The sequence below is a fragment of the Heliangelus exortis genome, chromosome Z (assembly GCF_036169615.1).
Source record: "Heliangelus exortis chromosome Z, bHelExo1.hap1, whole genome shotgun sequence".
Lineage (NCBI taxonomy): Eukaryota > Metazoa > Chordata > Aves > Apodiformes > Trochilidae > Heliangelus > Heliangelus exortis.
In genome coordinates this window covers 54300456-54319333 of record NC_092454.1, presented here as the reverse complement: position 1 = coordinate 54319333, position 18878 = coordinate 54300456, and the positions used below count along the sequence as shown (strand labels likewise).

Below are 18878 nucleotides of genomic sequence, written 5' to 3'. Positions count from 1 at the left end.
GAGAAAAGCAAGCCTGTTGCAGGAAGCTTTTACAAACAAGTTGTGACCTCATGAGAGGTGACAGTTTATGATCTGCCAACTGAAGAAGCTTAAAAGCCATGAGTTTTATGGTGGACCAGACCAAAAGTGTGTGCTATCGCAGCAAATCCTTCTATAAACTGTACCAGGCTTTTGATCCATCTCCAACCACCCCACTGAATCTACTGAATTACCCTCTTAGTGTCTTGCTAGCTTCAGTTCTCTCAGACTCAGGGCACTCTGGAATTAGTCTGGCCTTCAAAAGAAGAAGTTAGCCTTAGCATGGATCTGCTTTACAAAATAATACTTAAAGGTTCTGGCTCAGTCAGCATAAATCATTTGTGTTACCTATAACCACACTTCATGGAGAGTACTAACAAACCACCTGAAGCTGCTACTCAAAAATATGCTCCAGCAGCTAGGTACAACCTCTGGGAAGAAGCAACAAATCAGACAAGAGCTCTAAATAAAGAGCAGGAGATAAATAAATCCATCATGTCACAGAGGGCTGGATTCAGGTTGTCTGATGGTCTCTTGGGCAGGGTGCAGACATGGAGATGAGCTGTGTATGTAACACTTGTATGATTTGGATCACTCGTGCATTTCTATTGAGGGACATTAAGGGTTCCCTCTGCCACCTCTGGGATTCTTCCTCCTTCAGCTGCCCTAAGTAATCACACTCTTGCACCTCCCCAGCCTGCCATATCTGGGTTAGAAGCAGCAGATACAGCACCTTCTAGCATATGTGCATTCATGAAGAAATGTGTAGATATCAGGTATCTCTATGTTCATACAAATGTGTTATGTACGAGATAGACCTGTCAGAAAGACAACCATCATCTCTCCACACTGGTTGGATAAATACGGGCTCATCTCTGAGCCAGCACAAGCAGCTCCTCATAGTAATTATCTCTCACCACAAAGAGCAAATGCCAAAAACTGCCTGAGGATGGACCCCGCCTCTGGAAAACTCCGAGATGGCAGACGGGACCATTTCCTGATGGCTCCGCACGTTCCTCTGGGGACTCGGCCGGAAGGCCGGGAGCAAGCCATGGGCTGGAACGGGATGCGCGCCGGAGCGCTGCGCCGGGGCAGGAGAGACGGGGCGGGGAGGAAGCCCGTGTCCACCCCCACGCCGGTCCTGCGGGGCCCGCTTCGGGGCTGTACAGGAACGCTCAGGACGCATTGATTTTTCTGGCAGTCCTCGTAGCAGCGGCTAAAATTAGGACACTGTTGTAAAGCATAAAACTGCAAAAAGTTAAATTTTGTCAACGCCTGTGGAAAACACTGACCGGGTAGGATTTATTAGGGGGTGGCGGCGAGGTTTTTCAATGTGGGACTTCCAGGCAAATGAGTCCGATGGGGCGCAAGTGCAGGGCTCAACACGTTTCACCCTGCGTTCTCACTTCACGGCCTCGGGGACCCCAAAACCAGCCGTGTTCCCCCCTGCTCCGGGGCGGGCAGGGCGGTGGGCGGAGGGAGGTGCGGAGCCGCCCCGCAGTCGGGCCCCGCTACGCGTTCTCCCAACAGGCGCCCCCGCCTTCATCCGAGCTGCAAGTAGGTGCAGAAACTGAAAGTAAAAACAGACAAACAAACAAATCACCCCAAACTCCTTCAAACCAAACAAGAGGCGGAGGTGAGGCGGGAGAGACTTTGTCGGGGTGAGTACAGAGGCGAGCTCACGGCTGGAGGATGTCCGACCCGAAGCGGGAAGCGGGACAGACTGAGCCTCGGGGAGAGAAGGGGTGGCCCCAGGGGGTGGGGAGGGCAGGCAGGGCGCCGGCTGGGATGCTGAGCCCGGGTAAACAGAGAGCTGGTAGGAAGTTTGGAAAGGTTTCCAGGGCAGCTGCTGCTTCCGCAGGACAGCCGGGGGTGGGGGTCTATCCCGCAATCCTTCGGGGCCTGCGGTCGGCCACCCCCATATGGGAAAGCGCTGAAAGGCCATCTTTGCCAGCGCAGTCGGGACAGGTCACAGCCTGGTGTGGGCCACGCCAAGTGCGGGTCGACGGACGCGTCCTCGCCCGGGCCGGGCCCGCCCCGGCGGGTAAAATACTGAGTGGTGGGCGCTGCCTGTGGAGGGACCCATGACCCAGTGCAGTGCCCTGGGGTAGTTGGTGAAGACCACCAGTGGTGTGGGCAATGCCCCCTTTAGAAGAACACGTAAAAATGGGACGATTACTACTCTTTTACGGGGGTAAGGTGACAATCAGTGGGTCATCAGAATACTTTGCTATGCACAGGACAAACCATGCGGTATTGCAGGTACTGCTCTGCTCCAGAGTATGCCTCGAGTAGATTTTCACCAGCACAGTTATGAGCAGAATTCAGCCCCTTCCCCTTATGGTGCTCCATTTTGGCTATAGGTGTAGGAGGCACAGAATATGCAGAGGATTTATAAAGATCCTGCCTGATCAGAGAAGAGCTCAACTGGCAGCCATGCAGTTTTGTGCCCACACAAACCCTTCAGAAGCAGCTGTCCCTTGCAGAACAGAACTCACACATCATGGTTTTGTGTGAGGTTTTACTAAGAGGCTTTTCTAAAGGTTGGTGGGAAAGGATGAACTCATGTTACAGTGGAAGCAGAAATAGGATCATTTTTCTGTCTCTAACTGCCAGATTCACATAGGTAGAGTTATGGCAAGCATCAGTCTAGGAACCCATCACTCTGTCAGGTTTTTGGAACTTTGGGATTAGACTGGAGGAAAAGGTGGCAGGTTTATGCACATAGAAACAATACAATCACACACTTTCTTTTCATAGGAAACCAGCCTAAATTACAGGAGGGACAGCTTTGAAATAAGTTAGTTTTAAAATAGCAATTTATTGAACATTTTTGTGTGTGATTTTGCTTTCAGAATACCCACCTTTTCAAACTTTCCTTCTGTGTCCTGTATATAGAGAAATAAAACCGTTTCTTCTTTCTTCCATCCTCTCCTCTCTCTCTCTCTCTCTCTCTCTCTCTCTTTTATTTTTAAGATGAGGCTGTAATTTACACCTACTCTTGTTGGCAGGATTTTCACATAATTACATCCAGCATGCAGCACAACAGTAAGGCTCTGTAAAAGCTAAAAAAGCATTGGGGAAGAGATATTTGAGGAGAGGCAGACCAAAGCAGATGTACATTACAGATGACGAAGAATGTTAAATTTAAATGCGTTTTTGGTGTGGAGAGAGTTTATGTCTGTGCTGTATGGTTACTTTCTCTATGCATTGGGGTAGATCTGCTCGTGAACACAAGTCCCAGAAGACTGCAGTTCAGTGAATTTCAAGGCCAGGTAGCTGTGTGCCTCTTCCAGGAGCATTTTCAGGGCTTGCCCAGGTAAGGAATAATTTCATTGCTGTTTGTTAAGTCTACTGAAAAGCATACAGTTTGTGATCTGAAACTCAGGAAAGCAGCTGCCCTTCCCACAGAGGTCTGAGCCAGGCTCATCAGCATCTCTCTACACTGACTGTAAAGATGACAGCATGTGTGCCTCTGCTCAGAGAGGATGACAAGTCCAGGATGACCAGAGGGAGAGTAGATGCTTGGGGCTGTGCGTGAGAGTGCTGTTTGTGCAGGCAGGTCTGTGGATACCTGGCTCAAAATGTGGCTGTGGCACCTACAAAAATCTATGGGTGGGCATCACATTAGTCACTGAGCGTGAGTCTTCATTGATGCTGTACCCATTTTCAGCAGCAGCCACCATGAAGAAGAGTAAGGATGGAGTGGGAAAGCACTGCAGAAAAGACTGAAGACTTCAGAAGAGCTGACCTTGCTGATGCCTACCTTTTAAGTGCTCTGGCAGACCTGGCAGCACAGCATGATTAGGATGAGGAGGAAGAAACTGTGGGCGTCTTGCTTCTGCTTCGCAGCTGCCTTTTTCCTTGTGGTGACAATTCAGGTACAGGGGCAAAGGGAGGAGGTATGCTCTCAAAGTAAGGCACAATTCTGGCAGATGAGAAGGCGTATTGAAGGCCACAGATGTCTTCTGTATGAGTCTGCTTTAACAGGCATGTTCAAAGAAACACTGTCAGCAGCACTGACTTGGTGGTGATAGCTGACTCCAGAAGTACATTGCAGAGAGAACACTTTTCTTCTCTAGCTCCTTCGTTCCTGGAGGAGTTTCTCAGGAGTGGTGTACTGCATCATGCTGTGTTGTGTTGCTTTCATCCAGCCATGCTGCCTCTGTTCATGTGTTTGAACTCATTAGGCAGGGAGGCGAGGCTGAATCTATTTCATACCAGTGTGGCTGACACATGGCAGAAATCTGAGCACATCAGTAAGTGGTTATGGTAAGCTGTCCATCAGTTCTAACTCAAAAACTATTCTTAGTGTTGAGAAGTTCAGTAAAAAAAATATATGAGAGAAAAATCAATGTGGAGGTGTATTGATTGGTGACTGGTGCAGGTTACCTTAGATTTTTATTAGAAGGGAACAACTTTTATACAAATTGAATCAGCGTTGTCTGGCAGAAGGAGACTGAAGGAGGTTTCAGTATTGGAAGGATCTGTCCCATAAATATCTTTGAGCTTGGGCCATACTCTGAACTGAGACTCTGGCTTGGACCAGTACCTCTGGCAACTCCCAGAGGAAGCAGCAGGAGACCTCTGAAACTCTTCCAGGCTAGCTGCCTGCTCCACACTGGGGGCATTCACTGACACTAAATGGTGACTCAGTTCTGTTCCCCTGAATAAGGCACTCAAAGGTGATAGGGCTGCCCTAGCACAGGGGTAATGCTAGCAAGTCTTTAGGACCTTTATTGGTAGGGTTTGCGACTCTGCTACACCTCCATGACTAAACAGGTTTGCAGCTGGTTAGAACTTCCCTGTGCCTACCTACAATGTTTTCTGGGAGTGTCCCCTGAACAGTGACACTTGGTGCCCTGGTGCTGGGACTTCTGTAGCACACACGCTGTCAATATAGTTGGGGTGTGTCAAACCCGAGAACTTTAGAGAGAGCTACTAGAGATTCTATGCAAATGCAGATTCCTTAAACTCTGCCAGGGCAAAATTTGGAAGCAAAGAAGGAGTATATTCCTGGACATGAGATAGTTATAAACTTATTTCAATTATAATTGATGCAGTTAATATTTGTTGATCTACTAGACATGTGAATCTTTGCCCCAGCTGTTATCTTGTCCACTGGCCAATGTGGGAGAGTTTTATGTATTTTTCTGTACAGCTGCCCTTTGTACAGCCTCTTGAATATACTGTCCCAGTATCCCCTGTTGTGAAGAACCTATTTATTATAGATACAGTCAGTGTGTTTTGCCACACAGTAAGAGTGAATGACACAATAAACAGCAAAATGAATACATGCTGTAAAGCTATGAGGAAAGAGAAATGTTTTCAAGAACTTAATACAAACAACACTCTCCTGCTTGCCAATATCCTCCTTCAGTGCCATGTGACAGTGGCCAAAGTAATTTGGTGGGTTTCAGTTCCCCCATCATTCTTGCAGCTGCTCCTAGGGTGGCATTTCACAGTGCCTGTGAAGGTGCATGCACAAAAAAATATTTGCATGGTAGCAGGAAAGTCTTTGCCCCTCCAAAGCCAAGAGCAAGAGCTGTATGTGGTAATACCTGTTGGCACCATTTCTGTCACTTTTCTCAACAAACATCTCTCCCCTAGGACATTTTTATGGACTGTATGGCTTCGTGAGCACCAGAAATCCCCCAGACTAGGGACTTTAATCTGCAGACTTCTGTCATCTTCTGGCTGATGGCTAGAGGCTTCTCCTATGGGTGGAGAATTTATATGAGTCCTGATAGGGTTTTTAGATCTGGAAGTGATGGTCCATACTAGTCAGTGGGATTTTCTCCTATGCCCAGCTATGAAATTGTAGTTATATTGTCTTCTAAGATCTGTCTGCAACTAGTTTATTCAGTCAGTTGTTTAAAAAAATTAATAGGAGTGAGTACAGGTTGTCAAAGCCTCATGTTTTGTTTTTTTTTCAACTAATTCTCAGAAGCAACCATGATACTGAAGAGCTGTTCTGGGCTTTGTGCTTTTTCCAGGGAGAAAGGAGTAGTTGTGTTGTTAGATTCTAAAATGCTGTGGCCATATCTAAGTAAAGAAATTAATCTCCTCCTCCCTACGAATTCAAATTAAAGTTTTCCCTGTTTCTGACACCAGATCACTTGGATGGTGGCCACAGCCAGTGAAGCACATGCACTTTGAATAGCAGAAACTTGACATGATGACTTAGTTAGTGCTTGATGCTTAAACTGATAGATCAAGCAGATGTGCAGGATAATGACAGTGATATGCTCTGTTGTTTATTTTCCTGAAGGTTATCACTGAACTGGGCAATTCAGAAAATAAAGTGGAAGTAATCTCCAGTTTACACAGTGACCCATTAAAGCTGGCGGAGACACACACTTTTTGGTTAAAGAAGCAGCTTCACATCAGCTTGAAGATGGAGTCTGATGTAAATCAGTACCCCATCATGCTCTGGTGGTCTCCCCTAACTGGGGAGACTGGGAGACTGGGGCAGTGTGGAGAGGACATTTGCTACTTTACTATCAACAAAAGCTACCACCACAATCCGATGACGAGAGCGTTTCTGTTCTATGGTAAGGACCTGTTCCTTTTCGAAGGAGTAGCTTTCCCTCCTTCCCAGTTATTTTCCTCTAAAGATTGATTATTCTAGGTGGCAGTCACTGAGAGCAGGAAATGTATGCAGTTCGTTGTTCTGAACTTTGCCTGGTGCTGAATACCATCAGCCGAGATCCAGAGATGCACGTTCTCTGAAAAAGTACTCTGAAAAGTGACTGCATGTATGTGGGATGACTGTATTCTTGTCTCATGCTGCTTTCCATTCATGTGCTCCCTGCTCATGGGAGAAAAGATCATTTTCTGTTGCTTCCAAGTCATTAAAAGACAGTCTGAGATGAAGCCAGCTTTTTCCAGTTTTCTGTCTTGTCACCCCTAGCAGAGGTTCTGCAAGGCCTTTGTTGCACTTGCCAAAGTCTTTTGTCCTAAAATAATTCCCTTCTTGGTAGCTGTGCAACTTCCTTGCCTGATGTGCTTAGAGATTGCTAGCAGACTGCAATTGGAAAGCAGTGAAAGAAGCTTACTGATTTTGCACAGGGAGCAGCGGCTGGTGCAACCTTCTGAGTGGCTCTGGTGAGTATACAAAACACAGAAGATACATCTTTTAAAAGCGGGCCTTATCTTGATTTTGTGTTTTTTTCCGCCACATAGTTACTTTCCAGAAAAAAGTATTCTCTTTCCTGTAAACAAAATAAAATAAATCTGAATCTTTAATCTCATTCACTGAGCAAGGATACAGGTGAACTGAAAATACAGGAAAGAAGGGACTTTAACTTCATTGTTAACAGTGGACCAAAAACTTCTCATCAGTAGTCTTTTCACATCTCCAAGAGGTCAGCTTTCTCACAGAATCACAGAATAGTAAGGATTTGGAAGGGGCCTCTGAGAATCATCTAGTCCAACCCTGCCTGCTGGAGCAAGATCCCCTAGAGCTGGTTTAGTAAGAATACATCCATGTGGGGTTTGAATGTCTCCAGGGATGGAGACTCCACAGCCTCACTGGGGAATCTATTCCAGTGTTGTGTTACCTCAGAGTGAAGAAATATTTTCTCATGTTTAATTTAAATATCTTGTGTGCCAGTTGGTGTCCATTACCCCTTGTTCTGTCACTGGACACCGTGAAGAAGAGTCTGGACCCATCTTCCTGACACCCACCCTTTAGATATTTGTAAACATTGATAAGATCTCCTCTCAGCCTCCTTTTCTCTAAGCTGAACAACCCAAGCTCTCTCAACCTTTCATCACAGGGCAGATGCTCCAGTCCCTTAATCGTCTCAGTGGCCCTGTGCTGGACTCTGTCCAGTAGTTCTTTGCTCTTCTTGTACTGCGGAGTCCAGAACTCCACACAGTGTTCCACATGAGGCCTCACCAGAGCAGAGTAGAGGGGGGAGGATCCTCTCCCTCAAGCTGCTGGCCACACTCTTCTTAATGCACCCAAGGATGGCATTTGCCCTCTTGGCTGCCAGGGCACAGCGTTGGCTCATGTTGAGCCTGTTGTCCACCATGACTCCTAAGTCTTTTTCCTCAAAGCTTCTATCCAGCAGGTCGACATCTAACCTGTACTGGTGCATGGGGTTGTTCCTCCCCAGATGGAGTATGCTACACTTGCCCTTATTGAACTTCATTTGTTTTCCCTCTGCCTAACTCTCCAGCCTCTCCAGGTCAGGCTGGATAGCAGTACAGCCCTCTGGCATGTCAGTCACCCCTTCCAGCTTTGTATCATCAGTGAACTTACTGATAATCCAAATTATCCCCTTGTCCAGGTCATTGATGAATATATTGAATAAGACTGGACCCAGCGCTGACCCCTGAGGGATCCTGATCATCAATCTCCAGACTGACTCAGCCCCACTGACTACAGTTTTCTGAACTCTGTCCTTCAACCAGGAGCAATCTACCTTGCTACCCAGTTGTCCAATTCACACTTCTCAAGTTTGCTTGTGAGGATATCATGAGGGACAGTGTCAGAATCCTTGCTGAGGTCAAGATAGATAACATCAGCTGCCCTCCCTTCTTCTAACCATCTGGTTATGCCATCATAAAAGGCTATCAGATTGGTTAAGCATGATTTTCTCTTAATAAATCCATGCTGGCTACTCCTTCTAAGCTTTCTTTCATATAAGTGGTTAGAGATGGCCTTCAGAATGAGCTGCTCCATCACGTTTCCAGGAACGGAGGTGAGGCTGACTGGTCTGTAGTTGTCTGGGTCTTCCTTCTTACCCTTTTGGAAGATTGAAATGACATTAGCTTTCTTCCAGTCTTCAGGCACCTCTCCAGTTTTCCATGATTTTTCAAAAATGGTGGAGAGTGGTTCAGCAACAACATCAGCCAGCTCTCTCAACACTTGGAGATGAACCCTGTTGGGGCCCATGGATCTGTGCATGTTTAGTTTATCCAGTCAATCTCTAACCCAATCCTCACTGACTACTTGAAAATTATCCTCCCTCCCTCAAGTTTTGCTCCCATACTTCCAGAGTCTGGGATTCCTGACGAATGGTCTTATTCGTAAAGACTGAGGCAAAGAAGGCAGTCAGCAATTTCTTCATCTCTGCATCACCTGATACAGCATCTCCTATTTCATTTAACAATGGACCCACTTTTTTCTGATTCTTCCTTTTGTTATTGATAAATTTAAAGAAGCCCTTCTTGTTTTCTTTCACCTCTCTATCCAGGTTTAGTTCAAGGAGAGCTGTGGCCTTCCATGTTGTGTCTCTACAGATTCTAACAGTGATTCTGTAATCCTCCCAACTGACTAGACCCTTTTTCACTTACTGTGAACTTCCCTTTTCCATTGAAGCTTTTCCAGGAGCCCCTTGTTTATCCATGCAGGTCTCCTACCTTGTCTATTTCTCTACTTGATTTTTTTTTTTTTTTTTTGGGTATGCACTTATCTTGGGCTTGGAACAGGTAGTGCTTGAATATTAACCAGCTCTCTTGGGCCCTAACCGATGGGACACAGGTAGATCTTTGAAGAGGGCAAGGTTAGCCCTCCAGTTAGTCCAGAGTTGTAATTTTGCCAGGCTTTTTTCCCTAAGAATACTAAACTCTATCATATCTTGGTCACTTAATACAAAGATGCCCCCAACCTTAATGTCTTTGACCAGACCTTCTTTATTTGTCAATACAAGGTCAAGCAACATACCTCTCTGTGTTGGTTCTTCACCTGCAACAGAAAGTTGTTATCAAGACATTGCAGGAACATTCTGGATTGAGGATGCCTGGCTGTGTGATCTTTCCTACTAATATCAGTGTGTTGAAGTCAAGATTGATTGAGCACCAGGGTATGTGACCTTGAGGCTACTTCCAGTTGCCTGTAAAAAATTTTAATAACAACTTCTTCTTGGTCTGTAAGGGGCACCTACAACAGTGTCATTCATGTGTGCATGTCCCATAACTCTTACCCACAGGCTCTCAACTCTTTCCTCACCCTTCCCTGGGTTAAGGTAATGCATTCTAGTTACTTACTCACATAAAGAGCAACTTCACTACCTTGTTTTGTTGGTCTGTCTTTCCTAAAAACATGACCATATATTACGACATTCAGGTCATGTGAGCCATCCCTCCACATTTCTGTAATTGAAACGAGGTGTCCTCACCCATATTTCTAGTTCCTTTTTCATATCAAGTGGTAAGATGGTGGTCTAATATGAAAGTGGAGGAGTAACAGCAACGGAATGAGAAGCTGAACCAAGTAAGCCCAAGGAGATCTGGGTTTGCATCACATGTAAGCTGTAAAGCACTGTAGTTTTCATCTCTGGTAGTAATTCTGTTTGTTTGTTTCAGCATTAGAAGGGCTGTTACTGTTCATTTTTAGCAGGCTTGTGAATGTGTTTTACTTGCTTATTTCTGAAGGACTATCTATTTCCTATAGATTTTTCGTTTTCTAGTAATGCTGCCTATGAACTGCGCAGAGACAAGTATCAAGATATATAAAAATGTTAAATTACTTTAAAATCACAATAAATGATGTCACAATGCTAAATCCCGTGGAGGACAAGGGTCATAGATGGCAATGAGGGTGACAAAAGCTGCATCGATAGAGAAAACTTCACATGCACATGCATGGACCTTGATGTACTGAGCTGTGAGCCTGCAAAAAGGCATATTTTGGTGTTCAAGAATTTCTTCCTACTCAGCCTGCTGAGTGAAAACTTGAACATCTGCATTTCCATGCTAAGGTTGGACCAGGACACAGTTTCATCTTCCAAATAAAATGCATTAATTTTCCCCTAGTATTTCATCAGTGAGCTAGTCAAGAGAGGAATGATCCAAAACTTAGGGAAAATATTATGTAATATGTTGTAAATATAAAATATTATGTATTATGGGGTACAGATGTTTTTCATCAGAACCACTTTGCTAGGAACACACACTTTTCTGCATCTTGTCCTGACTTACTGTCCTGGCCTGGAAAGCCCCCAAGTGTAGTCGATGACTTTGTTGAGTGCCACTATCTCCTGTTTGGATAGGAAGCATGATGGAATTCTGTCTCTGCTTTTGGGAGGTATTCCAAACTCCACCTTTTCACTGTCACATATGTCATAGGGTTCTGCATGGAGCATGAACTACCAATGCAACTAGGTCAGCATGAGCTGGATCTGCTGCCATACTGGCAGAGCCTCAAGGGTGTTGCTCCTAAGAGAGGACGATGTTCAAGGTTTTCTACATTTAATCCTACAAATCTTTTTGTTTTCTTTTTGGACTTGATTGATGAAGTGTTGAATAAGAATCAGTCATATTCATGTGCTCTGAGCTGTAGTGCATTTTTCTTTAGATTCCTCTTTGTTTGATTCTCCCCTTGTTTAGTAAGTTTTGCATGTTGCATTTTTCTCTCTTTTTCATACCATTTCTTGTCTCATTCTCTCCTGCATTTTCCTTCCCTCTTCCCTTCAATACTACCTTCAAGAGGGACCTCCCTTGGGAGAGACAGAGCTGAAGTACTGTTTTCAATCCACAGCATTTCATTATTGTCTGTATGCACTGCTTCTTCTCTTCTGGGCATCCCTTAGAACAAAGTGTTTTCAAAATCAGATAGCCCTTACAAGCTTCCCTGTGAGAATTTGATTCACTTTCAATTTTCCTAACCGTCTTGTATTGCTGTAACACCAGAGGCTGCAATAGCAAATGCACCAGCATTTTTCAGTGGGCTGCACAGCCCTTCATCAGTTTAGTGCTGAGTGCTTAAGACCACCCTTCAGTGGAAAACAGAAGGTCAAATACTTAGTGGTCTTTAAAAAGCACACCTGATGCTCTTGAAGGATCTTGCCCTATAGGAAGTTCTATGTTACTGGCAGCTAACATCCATCTTCACTGCAGTACTGAAGTCTTATGTTGGTTTTATAAGGTCATCATCAGAGTCATCTTGGCAGTCTCATGCAGCCACAAAGACCACTGGACACTTTTTTTCCTTGTTTATTCGTTAGTTTGTAGATGAGAATTCTGTGTTAGACTTTTGCTAGCTCCCTCTTTTTTCCCATCACTGGTTTGAGGTAAAGGTAGAATAGAGAGTGAGAGAATAGAGAGTGAGAAGTTACGAGTGTGACTTAATGATAGAATGGCTTGTCTAATAAGAAAGTATTTGTGGTGTTTTCTAAGCAGTTTGTTCCAGTTTATGGACTTTCATTGCTTGACAATACCATTTAAAGGTTTTGTATATTCAGTACCTGTACTTCAGTAAAAAACAGATATGTTTAAAAGATGAAGGAAGTAATCCTGACAGAGATTAATCAGTTTTGCACTTAATCTGCAATTAGGCTAGCCATATGATATAGCAGCACTGATAGGGAAGATCAGGTCAGATTCACAAGCTGGTGTTTTTAATTCAGTTTTGCACAGACCAGCCTTTGATAGCAGGTGTCTAGGTTCGTCCTGAAATTTCCACCACAGCTTTCCTAAGTTTTTCTGGAGACCTCCTGTTCTTGAAAGGAGGAACAAGCAGCTGCAGTGTTCTGCTTTCCTGGTTTAGACATGGTTCTTCTTCTACAATTGGCACTAGTTTGAGGAGCCATCTTCTGCCAGAAGCTACTTTTAATCTATCTGGTGGCAGCTGTGATACATCTGTGATAAACTAAACACATTGGCTTCCAAAGTCACAGAATCACAGAATGTTTTAGGTTGGAAGAGACCTCCGTGATCATCCAGTCCAACCTTTGAACAATGTCATAATCTAACTACTAAACCATGTCCCTTAGAACCAGGTCCAAACTCCTTTTAAATACCTCCAGGGATGGTGACTCCACCACTGCCCTGGGCAGGCCATTCCAATGTCTGGCAGCCCTCTCAGTAAAAAAAGGTTTCCTAACATCCAGCCTAAACCTCTCCTGGCACAGCTTCCATCCATTTCCTCTGATCCTGTCACAGTCCACCAAGGAGCAGAGGCTGTTTCCTTCTTTGTTCCAACCTCCTCTGAGGTAGCTGAAGAGAGCCATGAGGTCTCCTCTCAGCCTCCTCTTCTCCAGTCTGAACATCCCCAGCTCTCTCAGCCACTCCTCACAGAACTTGTGCTCCAGGCCCTTCAGGAGCTTTGTTGCCCTTCTTTGGACACGCTCCAGCACTTCTCTATCCTTCTTACAGTGAGGTGCCCAGAACTGAACACAGGACTCAAGATGTGGCCTCACCAGAGCTGAGTACAGAGGGACGATCACCTCCCTATTCCTGCTGGGAGGTCTCTATAGTGTAATGTCTTTGCAAATCTTGAAGTCATTCCTGTAATTTTTCTTCTTAACCCTGTCCAATATTTTAGCATCCTTTTTGTTGTTTTGTTACTAGAACCAAACTGACCTCCGATTTTCCTCACATCATAGAGGCAATACCATCTGTTGCCATGTTTTCAGAACCACGGGATTATAAACATCTTATTAGTGTAATTTCAATGCATTAAAATACAAAATTCCTAGTAAGTCTTTGAAATAAGAGATCTTTAAGCTCACATGATGTGAAAAATAATCAGTTTCTTGTACTGATTACTGATTCACTTTCTCTAGATTCTTCTGCTGCCAGATTCAGTTTTATCTGTCATAAGACTCCTCTGTCCTTAGATTAATTGCTTTTTTTTTTTTTTTTGCAATACTGCCATGTAATCTCATAAATGTGATAGTTGCAGAGCTGAGATTAAATTAAGGTAAGACTCTTGTGTCTTTGTTGTTAGTGTGGTGCGATAGATACGGGTAGGCTAAAACACTATTTGCTTTTGCCTAGGTACTGACTTCAGTATAGACAGCCTACCCCTCCCTCGTAAAGACTACCATGAGTGGGCCCTTTTCCATGAAGAGTCACCAAAAAACAACTACAAACTCTTCCATGAACCGACCATCACCTTATTCAACCACACTGCAACATTTAGCCGCCATTCTCACTTACCACTGACCACTCAGTACCTTGAGGGTGTAGAGGTCCTGAAGTCATTGAGGTACATAGTCCCACTGCAGATGAAGAACAGCCTGAGGAAGAGGCTTGCACCACTTGTATATGTGCAGTCTGACTGCAACCCTCCTTCTGATCGGGACAGCTATGTCCGTGAGCTGATGTGCCACATTGAAGTGGACTCTTATGGGGAATGTCTGCATAACAGAGACCTTCCTCAGCATCTCAGACATCCAACTGCCATGGATGATGTGAACTTCTACAAAATACTGGCACAGTACAAGTTCATTCTTGCTTTTGAAAATGCTATCTGTGAAGATTACATTACTGAAAAACTCTGGCGGCCGCTGAAGTTGGGAGTCGTACCAGTGTACTTTGGGTCTCCCAGCATTGTGGACTGGCTTCCTAGTAACAAGAGTGCAATCCTGGTATCCAGTTTTTCACACCCTCGGGAGCTGGCTCACTTTATCAAAACACTGGATACAAATGATCAAGAGTATGAGTCCTACCTTCAATGGAAACTGAAGGGGGAAATTTCCAACCCAAGGCTGTTTGCAGCAATGAAAGAACGCAAGTGGGGAGTGCAAGATATCACCCAGGACAATTACATTGACACTTTTGAGTGCATGGTGTGTAACAGAGTGTGGGAAAACATCAGAAGGAAAGAGAAGGTACTTCTGACTTTCTCCCTGTGTCTCAGAGGCTTTGAAATGTCACTATACTCAGATTTGTTCCTGGAAGTATCGTTACCAGATATCTGTCCAGTATTGCAGTGCCATTGGGTTAAGCATCCTCAAAGAGAAGGTGGGCGCATGGCCAGAGCATGTGTTTCTCATTCATGTTTCTCATTCATACAACGGGATGAGGTTCAACAAGGCCAAGTGCCGGGCCCTGCACTTTGGCCACAACAACCCCATGGGGAGCTCCAGGCTGGGCACAGAGTGGTTGGAGAGCAGCCAGACAGAAAGGATCCTGGGAGTCTGGATTGACAGGAAGCTGAACATGAGCCAGCAGTGTGCCCAGGTAGCCAAGAAGGCCAATAGCATCCTGGTCTGGATCAGGAACAGCGTGGCCAGCAGGTCCAAGGAAGTGATTCTGCCCCTGTACTCAGCGCTGGTGAGGCCACAGCTTGAGTACTGTGTCCAGTTCTGGGCCCCTCAGTTTAGGAAGGATATCGAGGTCCTGGAGCAGGTCCAAAGGAGGTCAACCAGGCTGGTGAAGGCACTCGAGCACAGATCCTATGAGGAGAGGCTGAGGGAGCTGGGGCTGTTCAGCCTGAAGAAGAGGAGGCTCAGAGGAGACCTCATCACTCTCTCCAACTCCCTGAAAGGAGGGTGTAGCCAGGTGGGGGTTGGTCTCTTTTCCCAGGCAACCCTCAGCAAGACAAGAGGGCACGGTCTCAAGTTGTGCCGGGGGAGGTTTAGGTTGGACATTAGAAAGAATTTCTTTACTGAGAGGGTGATCAAGCATTGGAATGGGCTGCCCCGGGAAGTAGTGGATTCTCTGTCCCTGGAGATATTTAAAAAGAGACTGGATGTGGCACTCAGTGCCATGGTCTGGTAACTGCAGCGGTAGTGGATCAAGGGTTAGACTTGATGATCTCTGAGGTCCCTTCCAACCCAGCCAATTCTATGATTCTATGATTCTATGATTCTGCTGCAGTGCTTGCTTGAGCTCAGTGAGTATATCAGATGTTAAAATGATGGTCATTTCAGTTCAAGCAGAAGGCTTGAATCATTCAGGGAGAAAGTCTTTATCAGGCTACAGAAAGTAGCCTGACTTGTTGACTGGCTTTAGATGACCTGGAACATTTGGAAACAGGTTATTCAGAGAGTTTATGGAATCTCTGTCTTTGGAGGTGGTTTAAGATTCAACCCAGTGCTGCCCCGGGCAATTAGATATGCTTGAAACAGGGAGCTGGACTAGATCACTGGAGGTCCCTCCTGACTTAAATACTGTGTGACTGTCTGGGTCTGCATCTGTGTGGGTAACACACCCTGTGGTCTTGCAGGGATGCTGGCCATGACACCAGAAGGCCATTTCAAAGGCATCATGAACTACTCAACAGGCTACAGCTGTGGTTGATTTGGCTGGTATAAACAGAAATTATACTGAAGCAAAAACTCTTACCACATACATTTCTGAGTTGGTGGATACTCATTTAAAATAATTGCCACATTCCTTTACTGTTTTCAGGTTTATATAGCAAGAGTCAGTAGCCACTTTTAAATGACCTTCATTAACATCTTAAACAAAAAAAACCCCACCTTTTTGTATCAAGTAACAAAATCATTCAGTGTCTCTAGTATCCTACAGTTGACCTCTATCCATTACACCACATATAGGTTGCATACTTGAGCAGTACACTATGTGATCAGCTAGTAGAAGGGAGATGAAAAATAATTTTAAGTTCCTAAGGTGACCTGAAGCGGTGGGGGATACAAACTGAAAAGTATGGCATTTAACTGGGCTTTTCTTTTTGAATCTGGTGCAAATCTGGACAGACATTTTATCTTTAAGTTTAGAATAATGGAAAAGTATAGAATAGGGTAGGTACAGATATTTCTTCCTTATGCTTTTTTGTCTCTCTATCAAGAAGACTAAGATCAGTTTGCTTGTGTTTTTGTTCTTAAAAAAAAAATCTCATTAGGTGTATGCGTATATAAGATGAAACCAGAAGATAATGATGGAGGTAGGACTCCTTGCCTTATGATTTCAGTTTGGTTGGGCTAATGCTACTCATTTGCAGCCAGACTTGATCTGAGACTATGGCTTTTGTCAGCTCTTGTTCAGGCCCTGTCCTGGACACTATGGGAGAGCTTGCCCTCTCACATCCACAGGGACAAGGCTAAAGCCTGAAGTGGTAAGAAAAATGTCACTGACATGTCTCATTTGTTTACAAATAGCACAGCCCCTTTTTTTGTCTGCCAGGGTCCCTGAATAACCCCTTCTATTTCTCTCTATTGCCAGGGATTGCTTCCCCAGAGGTGGAAGGCCCAGGCTAACCATCTGAGCTGCCCCAAACCAGAGGCATTCTGGTTCTCATCTTCAAACCCTGGCTGGACCTCTCTCCGAGAGATGTGGATACCAAACTTTGAGCAATCCAAGAGAGAAGCTTGGGCACTGAGGCACCTGGTGGAAAGAAACAGGAATTTTACAGCTCAAGAATTTTGGATGCTTGTATTCAAAGATTAAACACAATGACCTGATCAAAAGAGTGAGCTCCTCAGAGGAGTCTATGGGACTACTGAGTTTTGTAGGTGACTTTATACATAGGATCGGTTGCCATGGGAAATAAACATGTGTTCAGTGTTTATATATAATCTATATAGCATCTGAACTAATTCTAAAGATGAGTAAATATAAATACTTACATACTTACTAATATATGTTTATATTAATTGCCATTAATTCAGATGTTTGACCATTAAGGCACAAGCTGTCAAGATTCTCAAAACCCAGTTTTAAGAACACGATTAATTCCTGTGAAGCAGATGCATCTCTCTCCACCTTTAGATACATACCTTGTTTTTGTAGCTTCAGGACCCTTTTTCCCCAATTCAGGGCCTTCCTTGGCTGTGTTGAAAGCCAGAAGCTGGAGAGCAGCTGATACTGGTACAGTTTGGAGGTAGGGGAAAAACCTGGGACTATGTCCCTGGCTAGCTGCTTATTGTCAATTTTTCTGGCATCAGCAAATTTAGCAGGGACTTGGCAGGCTTTGTGTCCTGACACTGAGTGCCAATGTAAAGTATGTTAGTGCTTGGCACAAGGAAGCACCATCTGTTAGTGTCCAGGGACAGGTTGAAAGAAAAATGCGCTGGCTCAGATTTACCCACTATCTTTTGCTAATAATAAGCCGAGCATATGAGTATCTCCACTCCCCAGAAACAGCGGTGGCTTCAATCTGATTTACCTTCTTGAGTTTTTGATGATGGATTAGTATTTGTATCACATAAGAAACATGGATTAATGTGCTTGAAAGGGCAGGGATAAAACTGAGAGTGCATTGGTGCTGAAAAGTCTCCAACAGGCACATGGGGAGGTGGGCAAGCATCCTACCTGTTTTAACACAGAAAATCCCAAATTACCTCATCTGACAAAGAAAAAAAACTTAATTAGCCTGGCCATCACTTGCCAAAGGACACACTTTTGCATAGTATGCAGACTATTGCAATTTTCCTCCCATGTCCTTTCAACCTCATTCTATGGAGTAGTCAACTTCCACAGGATCTGCAGACTGGCATTATCTGGGTGGAACCATTCCAATGAGGAACAATTATTCTTACATATGCCATGTACGATGACACAGGCAAATATAACTACTAATAAGTTCTTCACATTGCTGGAAAGGCACATTTTCACCTGTCTGATAATTTCTATGCACTTGTACCCTGTAGCAAGCAATTTTGAGATTGTTGTCAAGCATTTGGCTGTTTTCTGAATGGATAGCCATGGTGAAGGATGTGAATACCATTTATGCCAAGAAATTCAGCTGCAAAATTTATTTTTCTTGGAAAAGTTTCCTCACCAGAAACTCCTTGCTAAATATCTGGTAACATTTTAACACTTTAAAATCTAGTGACAGAAAGGCAGTTTTGTGGCCATGTAGTATTAGTCATAATTTTTATGAGCATGTACTTGGTTTTGATTAAAAAAACCAGCCCAACTGCAGCTTCTTACTGCTAGTATTTTGCCAGTGTGTCCAACAGCATCTCTTGGTCATGTCCTTACCTCCTTCCCCTGTGGTCTACAGTGCAAATGATAACTAAGCTCCACAAATTAACAGGATACTTCAGAGCAACCTAAGTTTGGTTTCTTGGACTTTAATCCCCCTCTAGAGCATTTTTTCCTGTGCTGGGTGGAGGGAAGTCTTAGTGAATGTTGTCCCCGGGAGCCTGGAAAGAAAGAATTTTTGTACAAGCTAATCAAGCAAAAGAAAGGCTGACCATCATGAATTTTAAGTT

The 18878-nt window shown here is 44.4% G+C and overlaps 1 protein-coding gene across 5 annotated transcripts; it reads left to right on the top strand.

Moving 5' to 3' along the window:
• Positions 1-1320: 1320 nt before the first annotated feature.
• Positions 1321-18585, top strand: FUT10 (fucosyltransferase 10). 5 transcript variants are annotated; one of them, XM_071730314.1, is made up of 6 exons: positions 1325-1679; positions 3238-3337; positions 3695-3899; positions 6290-6572; positions 13750-14585; positions 16885-18585. In XM_071730314.1, exons 3-6 carry the CDS (start codon positions 3819-3821, stop codon positions 17107-17109), a joined length of 1425 nt encoding a protein of 474 aa, XP_071586415.1. In that variant the 5' UTR covers positions 1325-1679; positions 3238-3337; positions 3695-3818; the 3' UTR covers positions 17110-18585. The 5 variants fall into 5 exon arrangements, with proteins under 5 accessions (XP_071586416.1, XP_071586415.1, XP_071586414.1 ...); XM_071730313.1 differs by having other exon boundaries at positions 3692-3899; XM_071730315.1 differs by lacking the exon at positions 3238-3337 and having other exon boundaries at positions 1321-1679.
• The last annotated feature ends 293 nt before the right edge of the window (positions 18586-18878 follow it).